Source organism: Morus notabilis, unplaced genomic scaffold, assembly GCF_000414095.1.
Source record: "Morus notabilis unplaced genomic scaffold, ASM41409v2 Scaffold358, whole genome shotgun sequence".
NCBI lineage: Eukaryota > Viridiplantae > Streptophyta > Magnoliopsida > Rosales > Moraceae > Morus > Morus notabilis.
In genome coordinates, this window is record NW_010363902.1 from 78,236 (window position 1) to 91,370 (window position 13,135).

The window sequence follows — 13,135 nt, forward strand, 5'->3', positions numbered from 1 at the left end:
TTTTTTGCTAGCTTTTGGTTGTATGACGATTTTTTTTTCTTTGTTTTTATATTTCATGTTTATATTTTTTATTTTTTTTATAGACTGATCATTTCAGTAGACAAATCAAGGAAACCCACTGTGACATTATTACTTTAAGTATATGAAAGTTCCTTAAAAAAAAAGTGTATGAAATGTTCTAATTTAATTATGCGAAAAATCCACGATTTGAGATATGATAATTTCCCATGTAAAGTTCGAATGATACTACGCATAAAACAATATATATTTTGTCAACCTTGTTTTTATATTCAGTATAATCACATTTTGTTGACCTAGTAATCAAAGTTTGCTTGCTGAGAATTTTAAATTCTGTACGAGCATGATTCATCAAGTGGGGCTATTTAATATTCAATGGAAAGGTAGCAGCACTTGTATAATATTATAATAAATCAGCTGGCATTTCCCAGCTATATAAACGAGGCAATTACTATCCTTTATTCTCATCTTATGCCAAAAACAAACTGGTCAAGAAAAAAAATGTACTTTGCATTCTCTTCATCCGCTGCCAACATTATCATCTTTCTTTTTTCATTTGTATTGGCAGCTTCAGCTGATCACAATCATGAAAACTTTCTTCGTTGCCTGGCCACTCGTATATCCAAGTCCAACTCTACCTCCATTCCTACACCCACTGTCTGTACTCCAAATGATTCCTCGTATTTCATTGTGTTGAATTCATCCATACAAAATGATCGTTTTTCTTCTGCTTCGACCCCAAAACCATTTGTTATCGTGACCCCATCTCATTCCTCCCACATTCAACTCACCGTTCTTTGCTCCAAGAAACATGGTATGCAAATCAGAACCCGAAGCGGTGGCCATGATTATGAGGGTCTTTCTTATGTGTCCAATATCCCGTTTGTTGTAATTGACTTGAGAAACCTAAGATCGATCAGCGTAGACGTGGACAGCAAATCTGCATGGGTTCAAGCGGGAGCTACGCTTGGTGAACTTTATTATAGGATTGCAGAAAGAAGTGAAAATCTCGCCTTTCCTGCCGGCGATTGCCACACTGTGGGTATTGGAGGACAGATCGGTGGAGGAGGCTACGGCTATTTGACACGTAAGTATGGCCTTGCAGCAGATAATGTTCTTGACGCAGAATTAATCGATGTTAAAGGAAGAATTCTTAATAGGAAATCTATGGGTGAAGATTTGTTTTGGGCCATACGTAGTGGTGGACCAGCAAGCTTTGGAATCGTTCTTGCATGGAAACTTCGACTAGTTACTGTGCCATCGACAGTGACTGTGTTTGATGTGAGGAGGAACATGGAGGACGATGCAACAAAGAAGCTTTTTCATCAATGGCAACGCCGTGCTGACAAAGTTGATGAGGATCTATCAATTTACGTAAGGTTCCAAACTGAGAGTTCTATTGATAAAGAAGGTAATAAAAAAATTGTGCTAGTAGCTTACTTTCGCGCCACATTCCATGGCGGCGTGGATAGGCTCCTTGAATTGATGCAGAAAGAGTTTCCCGAATTGGGTTTGCTAAGACAAGAGTGCACTGAAATGAGATGGGTCGAATCCTTCCTCTATCACAATTTCTTCAGAAATGGAGAATCCTTGGATGTTCTACTTAATAGGATATCTAATTACAATATGTCCTCATTCAAAGCTAAATCTGACTTTGTGAAAGAGCCTATTGCAGATGATGCATTCAAAGGAATACTGGGAAGGTTGTACGAAGAAGAGGTAGGAGGAGTTATGATTGATCTATTTCCTTTCGGAGGGAAAATGAACAAGATTTCATAATCGGCAATCCCATTCCCATACCGAGCTGGAAACCTCTACAACATTCATTATTTGGTGCGTTGGGAAGAAGATGGAAATACTACCGTATCCAACAAGCATATAAATTGGATAAGAAGGCTTTATGATTACATGACTCCTTATGTGTCAAAAAATCCGAGGGCTGCATATCTCAACTTTAGAGACCTTGATATCGGGATGAATAACGATAAGGGTGACACCACAAGTGCTTATAATAACATTAGACGGGCGAGGATCTGGGGTACTAAGTACTTCAAGCATAATTTTAACAGGTTGGTTCGTGTAAAGACTATAGTTGATCCAACTAATTTCTTTACAAACGAACAAAGTATCCCGTCTCTTTTTGCGCAATATTGAAAGTCTTGTGATTAGAGATCCTTGTTAGGTTAAATTATAACCATTGCCATTAGCTTTAGTCTTATTTTATTCATTCTAAATAACAATCTCTCGTGATCAAATATCATGTATATGTTCAAAGTTTATATGCACATATAAAAGTCATTCGATATACTTTAGAATTCCTTGACAATATATTGATTGAAAAGATGTTGCACATGCGTATGATCGACCACTTTAACCTTATTAAACACCCTGTTTCGTTTTAATAAAACCATCGTTTTCCCATACAAATATTAATTTAGAATTAGAAATCCAATTTACTACTTATTGTAGTAAATATGGATTTTTTATGTATAATAATTAAAAGACAGGATATTAGCTATAATTTCTATAAATTCAAAACCCTGGGTCAGGCATGCACGGATCAAGAGGTCTTAAACTTTATCTTTTTGTACTTTACAATCTTTTAAAAATTAATTAAAAAAATATATATTCAAACTAGATGAAAAAATTCAAAATAAAAGAGGATCTTACAAGTTTATAATGAAAGCATGGCCGGTAGAACATAATAACTACTAATCACATTAGAACAAATGGTTTGGTTCGTGAAGAACAAATCAAAACCTCAATGCTCCCAGCCCGACAATGGATCTGGTTCGGGAAGGCCAGATCGGTGAAATCTTCGACCGGATTTGTGACGGAGCTCGGCAAGATCTCCGATCGGATATGCGACGGAGCTTGGGGATGGAGAACATCCTTGATTTGCTATAGAGATCGTGATCTCAAAGCGATCTGCAATGGAACTTAGTGAGGGCTTCAGCGTCGTCCTCCATCTGCGACCTCCGAGCGTCGACGACGACGGCAATCTCCCGAGAACCAAACAGAACAAGGAGAATCAAAGTCGCTTTCCTCCGTCGTGCGGCTCCTTTGCTTTGCTCCTTCGCGTTGCTGGTGATTATGGAGGTGAGGATGACAATTCTATGGTTTGGTCCCTTCAACGAATCTGGGAGATTGTCTCGTTGGCGCCAAAGGAGCTCGCCAAAGAAGATCGCAGTTTGAGGATGGCACATCGTCGCCTTCCTCACGAGAACGGAGTCGCGAGATCAGATTCACCGATTGGTACCAACACTTACTTGAAGGACCTTATAAGGAGCGAGGTCTTAGGTTCAAGTGTCAGGGGACGCGAAGAAATCCATCAAAGTTGTTAGGTGCACATAAAAAGCAGTATATATGAGTAACGTGTATAAAACTCGTCTAATAAGATGGGTCTCATAACGAGTTGAGACATTACATTATATGTTATTTTCGACCATTCAGTTCTAATATTTTATTGAAAAATAATAGAAAACATGTGCTAAGAAATTAGTCTTTATGTAAAAAAGAATATTTACATCTTATCGATATTTTCAAAATTATTCTGGATATTTGTAGATATTCACTAATATTGTGGATATTTTTAGTCATTGTAGATATTTTGCGGGTACTCCGAGAAGAATATAATTCTTTTCATTATTTATGTCGAGACTTTAATTAAATTTTAAAAATATCATGAAAACGTCAAAAATATCGTGGACATTTTCATCCAAATGTGACTCATAAATAGGTGTATTATTTAGTTTCATGTTATTTTATGATTTTAATGTTTATTATGAACTAACGATCACGTGGACGTTCCAAAAAGCTCGGACGACATGAGGTGTAGAAATTACATTATTTTTAAATTTTATGATTTCATATTTTTAAAGTATGTGTTCGTTACTGTCCTTTAATTCTACATTGATTAAGCTAATAATTATTTACCATGATTTAGTTAATTGATTCATATATGTATATAATACTATATATATGTTTCTATTTAGATTAAGATATTATATTGTTATGCTTATTATTATGTGTTCGTTACTGTCCTTTAATTCTAAATTTTAGATTCATATATGTAAGCGCGCGTAAGCAGCTATCAATGCACTGACACAAATTTGAGAGGAAAAGAAGAATAACAAGTGACACTATCTATAATTATGGTCCCAATCAGATCAAAAAAATTTGACGGTAAGAATGTACTATGAGGGATCCACCAGTGTGACGCAAATTGTTCTTTGAAAGAATAGTCATCATTTTTTTTTGTCCTTAATGTTTTTGCTTTTCCTAAATTTGTGATTTTCTAAGATGTCGTTTTCAAACTCATTATCCATTGTCCATCATGTTGTACTGTCGTCTATACTATAATAGCTCTGTTGCTCTTATCTCGTTCGAAATGTCATTTGTAGTTTCTTAGGGAGAATGCCGTTTGTAATCAAAACTGTCGTTTTCGTTAGCATTTGTCGTCATGACTTATAAAAGAGTAATTGGGGTGGTGTCGATTGTAGGAGAATACAGAAAGTCGTTGTCGTTTTCCAAATTCTGATATTTGTATTTTCAGCAAAAAGTTCTGATAATATGTAAGCCACGTTGTCGTTTACAATTTAAATTGAGGGAAAGAAAACATATCTCCTTAAACCTCAACGCGCTAGCTCCTACCAGCCCAGTGTCCAATCGCTATAGCAGCGAACACATAACGACGTCGTTTGGACGTTTCCACTCTCAACGGCGGACAAAGAGTTTCATGTGCAAAGTCACCATCCGCATCGGGGGGGCGATCGAATCGAGAAAAGTTGACGTTGTGAAAAATGAAAACCCCCGTGTGGGGCCCACCAGTCTATTTTTCTATTTCCTGTTCCAATAATCTAGGGTCTTTTGAGCGCGTGTCGGCTCACGCGCGTGCTGATAGACCCCAGCATATCTCTCTCACTCGATTGAATTAAGAACTATGTAGTAGTAGAAAAGGACAAGCCCAATCTCGGGAACTATGTAGTAGTATCACGGACTGGAATTCTCTTCATCTCTCTGTCTCTCTTTCTTACATCTTACATAAAATATGTTATCAAAAACACCCTCCATATTCCAATACAATCTTCTAGATTTCTCTCTTCTCACTCTTATAATCATAGTATTCTTTCTTGCTCTATTAACACACCTTAACAAGTTTTAAGTTTTTATAGTGATACTGATACCAATCTTGTTGGTGTTGGTCACACCTTTGTTTTGTTTTTTTTTTTTTTTTTTCTCTTTTCTTTTTTCTTTTTTGGCATTTCTTAAAAACTCATCGAATTCTCTCAATTTGGAACCACACCCAGATAAGCCCCATTTCCTCAAAACTACCTAGTATTATGATTTACCCATTAGTCTCTTCAGAAAACCAATCATGGAGAACATTAATCACCCCACAGATCTTGAAGAACCACAAAATCCAATCCTCCTCGTTAAATTTGATGATGAAAAGACCAATCCTTTGTTTTCATTCCCAAAACCCAGAAACCCAAATAAAAAACCCACCCAAAGGAGCCACCTTGGTGACCACCCCAACACAAGTTCTTCAGAGGAAAAAGGGTGAGAAAAAAAGGAGAGATTTTGAGGAGATAAAAAGAGATAATAATGAATCACAATCTCTTGTGGGTAGTAGAGAAATGTTGGTTTTGTGTGGATTTGGGTATTGGGTTCAGGGGTTCAGGTGCTTTCCATGGCTGGCTTTGAACTTCCACATGACTCACTCTCTTAACTTGAGCCCTTCAATCTTGCAGCTTGTTCAGAACTCTGGTAACTTGCCAATGGTCGCCAAGCCTCTTTATGGGATCTTGTCTGATGCATTTTCTATTAATGGTGCTCGTAGAATACCTTATATTTCCATTGGAGGTTGGGTTTCAAACTTATCTTAGCTTGTTATACCGTATTTAGTTGCTCTGCTTGTTTTACTTGCCATTGGAGGTTGGTTACTAAACTTATATTACCATTGACATCGATAAACCATTTATTAGTTTGTAATAAATTAACGATTTTTTTTTCTTTTGCTAAATCATCAAGTCAATTTGTTTTTTTATAGGTGTTTGTTGATTTAAGAAAATTAAGGACATTTATTGAAAATATACTTTAGAGAGAACATTTTTGCATATATAGAGGACCCCAAGTGTAGGATCGGTCCTTAACAAACTCTATAAATTGTTTTTGAGTTTGTGTTATTGTTGACTCATATGATCTTTGTTGTGGTGGCATGTTAGAGTATTTGTGTTTGTTGTTTGTATTCTTTTCTTCCTTTATGATTGTTTCCTTTTCTTGGTGTAGTTTTTTTGCTCTTCATATATTCTTGTTGTCTATTTCCATTCTCTCATATATTCTTTGTTAAGGAAAATGGCTAAACTTCATACTATGGATATCATTTTTAATTTTAGTGACTTCTTATTGTAGATTTATATGTTCTTTCTTATGATAGAATAGTTGTGTTTGTTGCTTATACTCTGTTTGATCCTTATAGTTTCTTCCTTTTCTTGGTATTGTATTCTTGCTCTTTCATGTTTTCTTGTTAACAAAGGTATCTAAACTTTATAGTCTTGATATTATTTTGAGATTTTATACGTGTTCTTATTGTAGATCCCTACGGTCTTTCTTATGTTAGAATAGCTTCTTTTTGTTGTTTCCTTTGCTTGGCTTTGTTTTCTTTACTTCTTTATATTCTTCTTATTCATTCCCCTTTTCCGTTTCTTTTAAGAATGATGTCTAGAATTTTGTTGTCTTTACTCTTGTAAGGATCCTGCAAATGTTAATAGGAAAAGTTTGAATCTTTCCTTTTTAAAAGGAGAGGATAAGGTTCTTTCTAATTATTTTCAGCTTATGTAGATGCAATAAATTAGTAGAGCTAATTATTTGAACAATTTTATGGAATACCCTGATGGGGTTCAAACTCTGCCAGTTATTTTGCAGGTCTTATCTTGGGGATCACTAGCACTTATTTCTGTTACTGGTCAATCTCTTCCCACACTTATGGCGTTTGTTCTTCTTAGCAACTTTGGAGCATCTGTTACAGAAGTAGCAAAAGACGCTCTGGTCACGGAATACGGTAAAGAACACGGCATCAATGGTCTCCAATCTTATGCATTAATGGCTTCAGCTGCTGGGGGAATCCTTGGCAACTTACTAGGTGGATACTTCTTAATGAAAGCGCCACCTAGAACTATGTTCCTAGTATTCACACTTTTGCTTTCCCTTCAACTTGGGTATTCCCTAAGAACAAGGGAGGAATCTCTAGGTTTAGCAAGATTGCCGCATCACAAACTTGTGAAGAATTCAATTTCAGAAAGTATTAGCGGACAGTTTTCTGAACTAAGAATGGCAATTGGTGATGAGAGCATCTTTCGCCCTCTTGCTTGGTTAGTTGCTTCCATTGTCATGGTCCCAAGTCTTTCAGGTTCCATCTTTTGCTACCAAACACAATGTTTACAGCTCAATCCTTCGGTCATTGGCATGTCCCGAGTTATCGGTCAGTTGATACTTCTTTCCACGACCGTTCTTTCCAGCCGTTACTGGAGGAAAGTCCCCATGAGGAAGTTGGTCAGCGCGGTTGAGCTTGTTTATGCCAGTTCTGTTCTCCTTGACCTTGTTTTAGTGAAACAGATTAACCTTGAGGTGGGGATTCCAAATGGAGCATTTGCTCTTTGTTTCTCTGGATTGGCCGAAACTATTGCGCAGTTCAAACTATTACCTTTCTCAGTTCTTTTTGCCAACCTATGTCCAAGAGGTTGTGAAGGTTCACTTGCCTCCTTCTTGGCTTCAGCTTTGTGCTTATCATCAATAGTCAGTGGTTGTCTTGGCATTGGATTGGCACTTTCGCTTGGAATAACTTCAGGTGATTACTCGAAATTGCCTGCGGGTGTTGTGTTCCAGTTCGTTGCAGCCTTAGCACCGTTGTTATGGATTCATCATCTGCCAATGTCACAAAATACATCTGGGAAGGAGAGGAGGAGAGGTATGAGTAAGAGAACCCGGCGAAATAGGCGAGTTGGAAGAGTGGTGCTTGGGTCGGTTTATGTATACCGGCGCGAGAGAGAATCCGAAATGCAGAGTTGATCAATTTGCTTTGTGTCAACAGCTGAAAATTTTCTTCTAAAAGAGCTAGTGATGGAATTGTTTGCGGTCCAAACTTGTCATTGCTTTTTGTCTTCGGACAACTTGAGTTGATGATTTCACACGAGGCTTTTCATCTCACAATAATGATTGGTGACTCGAATGTCTTTGAGACAGGAGCCGAGACCAATTGCTCTCTCTTCTGCCAATGATTTTGACGTCTGAAGAATGTAACCTCTTTGCTGCAAAGAAATTTTGGTTTTAATCCCATCCAGCTTTCTGCAAGTGTACATTACGGCGTTAAAATCATATCAAAATAAAAATTTTGAAAAAAAATAAGAAAAAATAAAATCATATCAAAATAAAAATTTTGAAAAAAAATAAGAAAAAAGAGTACGTAAAAACAAAAATGATAAACAATTGACGGTTTAAAACAGAATTCTCGTAATCTGATTTGTTGTAAAATTTTGGCTGCAGTATCGAATTTTGTAGCAGAAAACCAAATAAACTCTTAACGATAGCCAGCAAAGGAAAGAGAAAGAGCTTCTGCTAAGAAGATTTCATCACCAACCTTGATGCAAGTCGTATTTAGTTAACATTTCATTATGACTCGTCGAATTATCCATTTTTCAAAAAAATAAAATTATACTTTATGTAAGTGAAAGGTTGTACTTTATTTTTTAACCAATCTCAATCCTCGTCAGAGTTGAAATAGAATAAAATTTGATGTTCAACATTACATTTTCTGGAATTAGAGACCCTGGTTAACTATATTAAGGAGAGGATGTGACAATTTTTTTTTTGTGTGTGTGTAAAAGTATGATTTTCTAACTTGGGCATTTCTTCAAATTAATGCTACTTTGGTTTGTGAGGAAAGGGGGATGTTTAACCATATTTGGGAGTGTGTGGAAGAAGAGGTCTAAACTACCACCATTAGCGCTGGCTTAAATATGAGGCCCCTTATTATTAGGACCATCACCTTTACACCTCAGCATATTGCACCTTCGTTCTTTCCTTTGAAAAATTTAAAAAAAAAAAAAAAAAGAAAAAAAATATTATTTCTTAATATTAATTTTTAACGTTCATTCTTTTTTCCCCTTCTAACAATTGATTATATATCATTTCAAATATTTTGTAATCCTTTTCGTAGAACTGTTCGGTTGATTATATATCATTTTAAAAGGGTTTGAATCTAAGCGCGGGTACAAATCTCTCTTGGGCTTTTAGCGTTTAAACCTAGGTTCAGTTCGAAATCCACTTTGATTTGAACCTTAATCTTATTATAGCTACTGACTATACAGACTTAAGTTCTATTCTGCCTAGTATAAACATTAGTAGAAATTAGACTTTAGGAATCAACAGGATTATCATTATAATCCAAAGATGCCATTATAAAAATGAAATTCTATTAAATTGAGAGAGCTTAAAGTTGAAAAGAGCTTTTAAAGCTTTAAGATTTGCAATGAGAGTACTTTGAGAGAGAGAGCTTTAGGATTTTGTGTGAGCTTGTGAAAAAATTATGAAAGAGATTTGAAACAAAAGTGAGATAGATTGAAAGAGATTGAGAGAAAATGTGAGTTATGTTGTGAAGAAATAAGTTTGGGAGACGGGGGTATTTACAAGGAAATTTTTGGGTTAAAAATATCAATTTTTCCCCCAAATTTTTTAATCCAACAGCTACTTTTTCTCAGCGGGTCAGGCTTTGGGCGGGCGGGCGGGTTCGGACTTCTCGGGTAACGGCACAAAAATTAGCCATTGAAGTCAGGCTTTCAGGTTGGCAATCGGGCAGGGCAGCAGTAGGCAGTCAGGCAGGCACTTCGACGGACATCAGGCAAGTGGTTAACGCAAGCAGCAGGCTTAGTTCGAACACATTTTTTTCAGATTGCCCGAACCCGAGCCCGACCATTAGGCTGGACAGGCGGACATAGGGTCCTACCCGCCGAGTTTGAAAAAATTCGGGTTTCAGACAAGCCCGCCGCCCAAAGTTCCAACACTAAAGATGTCTTTAAATTTTTTTAAAAAATTTAATAATTTACTCCTTAAAACTTTTTAGACTTAGCAACTTCTCCGTAAACTTAGGCCTCGTTCATTTCGCTAATTCGAGTTTAGAATTCGAGTTTTGCTACAATAAAAAGCTCTCACAAACAATCACATCTAACTTTTTTGCTACAGTAAAAAGCTCTCACATAAAATCACATCTCAACTCGAATTAAAAACTCAAATCAGCGAACTAAACGGGCCCTGACAATTTATCCCCCTTCCTGAACTTGCTACATCATTGTAATGTGGTTAATTTTGTTAATGATTGAAATAAATTGGTGAAGGAAAAGCACGAACGATCAAAAATTTATGATCCTAACCATGAATGCATGTACATTGTCGATCCACATTAAATCTTATATCTTATGTGTTCTCTTCTCCTTTTCATTTTCTTATTAAATTTTTAATAACCAAAAACCTTAACTAAGTGAGTCTCGCATCATATAGCAAAAACATAATTGATAACTGGTTGCTCTATTTAAAAAGCTTATGGTAGCATAATAACTATAATTAATTGAAAGACATTGACGTTTGATTTATGTATTTAGAATAATAATTCAGAATCATTCTCGTTTAATGTGTGTTTTTTATGAGAAAAAAATACTGTAAAAATCATGAATTATGAATTATAAATAAATATAAAAAACAAACGTCAAGCCGGCTCTGACCACCACATGTGTGCTATGAGTGTTTAAAGCACCATTAACTTTATGAGATAAAAAGAGTGGTATAGAGTTAAGTTTTTTTTTTATTATTATTATTAATAAAGTTCTTTTTACTAAATAAGGATCAAAGATTTTGACTCATCTTTCTTCCATTATTATTATTATTTGGAAGTTTAGTCTTGACATTAACAGTGACAAATTATTTCTCTTTTAAAATTTCACAATAATCTCAGCTTAATCGTATAGAAGAGAAATTTTTATAGAAAATAGTTAAGTTAAATGTAATAGTTCTGGTTTTTAACAGCTTTTAACAACGAAGGGAATATTTTGTCTTTAATTTAATCATTTCCCTGAAAATTTCAGGTACAAGCGATTAGGACGCGATGAAATTTTAAAGCTTGTTCTTTTGAAGTTTAACTTGAGTATAATTCTTGAGTTGAATTTGAATTATAATTTGAGTTGAACTTGTAACTTGAGTTTATGTTTGGTTGTGTACATTTGAGTTATGATTTGAGATAATAATCCTTTTGAGTTTGTGTTTGAGTGAGTCAAAACTTGAATTTATATTTAGATAGTATTTTAATAAAAACTCAATGCCGATGAAAAATTTTAATAGGGTATATGGGTTGGGTTTTATTCTTCTTTTCGTTGTCAACGTATAGAAAAAAAAATCATCCCAATCAGAATTAAAACGAAAAAGTTATAACATTTTTAAGAATAGAAAAAATATTGTTCATTAATTTGAGTTCGAGTTTCTGAACTCGAGTTGAAGGGGAAACTTGAACTCGAGTTTTAGTCCTAAACTCGAGTTTGAACTCAAGTTTAAACTCGAGTTTAAATTTAAAATAACATGAACTCGAATAAAATTGTAACTCGAGTTACATTTTTTTGAGTTTTTCACTCAAAAGAACAAGCCCTTAATTTCATAAGTTTTTCATTAGTTTTGGTGTTAAAAACTAAAAATGTCAAAAATTTAAGTTTTTGGAGAAATATACAAAGAGAAAAAGTTCAAGGACCAAAATGGCATAATGCACGCAGCTTAAGGACTAATAGTTTTAAGTCTTATTCTTTTCACAATTCAAATCACAACTTAAAAGTTTCATTCATTTCACTGATTCGAGTTTTACTACAATAAAAAACTCTTAGAAACAATCAGATCTAATTTTTTTACTATGGTAAAAAGCTATCACATAAAGTCACATCTCAACTCGAATTAAAAACTCGAATCAGTGAACTAAATGGACCAAAATTTTTTACTACAGTGTTTTCTCTTACAAAAATTTAAATTCAACTTTTTTACTATAGTATTATCTCTTACATAAGAAAATTTGTGTTGAGATTTGAGTTGTGAAGATAACACACTCTTAACATTCTAAAAATATAAAATCAATTATTGTATTTTAGTTAAATTCATGGTACAAATTTGTTAATTTCCGTACAAAAGAAGGAAAAAAAAAAACTTGTGCCAAGTAGAGAAAAAAGAAGGAAAAGAAAAACTAAACTATGTTCATGTTCATTCTCTTATATTTGACCCTTCAATCACAAAAATCACTAAACACTTAACAGGACCAACAATGTGAACCTCACATCACTTGTCAAATATATTTTAGAAAACTTATGGTTTTAACATGAATTTGAATAGATTTTATCCTCACATACTTCTTTAACTTACGAGCTCAAACAAAGAAAAAATGTGCTTCTGTCATTATGTTTTCAATCTTAAATCTAATTAGGTATAATTTGTTGAAAAGTCCTTCATTAGCTAAGGATGTGAGCGTCACATTCTGTTGAGTGTTTAACGATTTTTGTGCGTGAAGGGCCTTGAGTGTTTAATTTTAAAATTTCGTAATTTTAAAATTTTATTTTGCCCTTAAATGTCTAGTAGAATTATAAGAACGACGTGGGGACTTATACACTTATAATTTTGAGCTCTAATAAATTTAATATTTAATTAAACACTTTAATTAATTAATTAATTATATTAATTCAAATAGTTACTCCACTATAAACTTGGAATTGCACTCTCGTAATTATAGATATAAATTACTTCTAAACCGTGAAATGTCCATGTGATGTAGTTACTACATATAGATCAATCCTCCATAAATAATTCATAATTAGAGCTAGGTGAAATTCGTTAACCTCTCTAATTACATCTTTATCCTTGAGTACCATTGAATCTCTAATGGACAGTGATTCATAAAACACATTTATGAATCGGAGCTCCTACTGGTCCAAGTACCGAATCAACCCTGAAGAGAATTATTTATCTACTTCTATCTCAAGAAGGAATGGATTCCATCTCATATAATAACATTCCCGGCTACCTACTTCATCATGTCTCT

At 34.6% G+C, this 13,135-nt stretch overlaps 1 protein-coding gene and 1 pseudogene across 2 annotated transcripts; both read left to right on the forward strand.

The window, feature by feature from the left end:
* Window positions 1–519: 519 nt before the first annotated feature.
* LOC112092896 lies at window positions 520–2,172 on the forward strand (annotated as a pseudogene).
* A 3,132-nt stretch (window positions 2,173–5,304) lies between these two features.
* On the forward strand, window positions 5,305–8,355 carry LOC21397612 (probable folate-biopterin transporter 9, chloroplastic). Of its 2 annotated transcripts, none has more exons than XM_024170158.1 (2): window positions 5,305–5,883; window positions 6,935–8,355. In XM_024170158.1, exons 1-2 carry the CDS (start codon window positions 5,361–5,363, stop codon window positions 8,086–8,088), a joined length of 1,677 nt encoding a protein of 558 aa, XP_024025926.1. In that variant the 5' UTR covers window positions 5,305–5,360; the 3' UTR covers window positions 8,089–8,355. The 2 variants fall into 2 exon arrangements, with proteins under 2 accessions (XP_024025926.1, XP_024025927.1); XM_024170159.1 differs by having other exon boundaries at window positions 5,741–5,883; window positions 6,946–8,355.
* The last annotated feature ends 4,780 nt before the right edge of the window (window positions 8,356–13,135 follow it).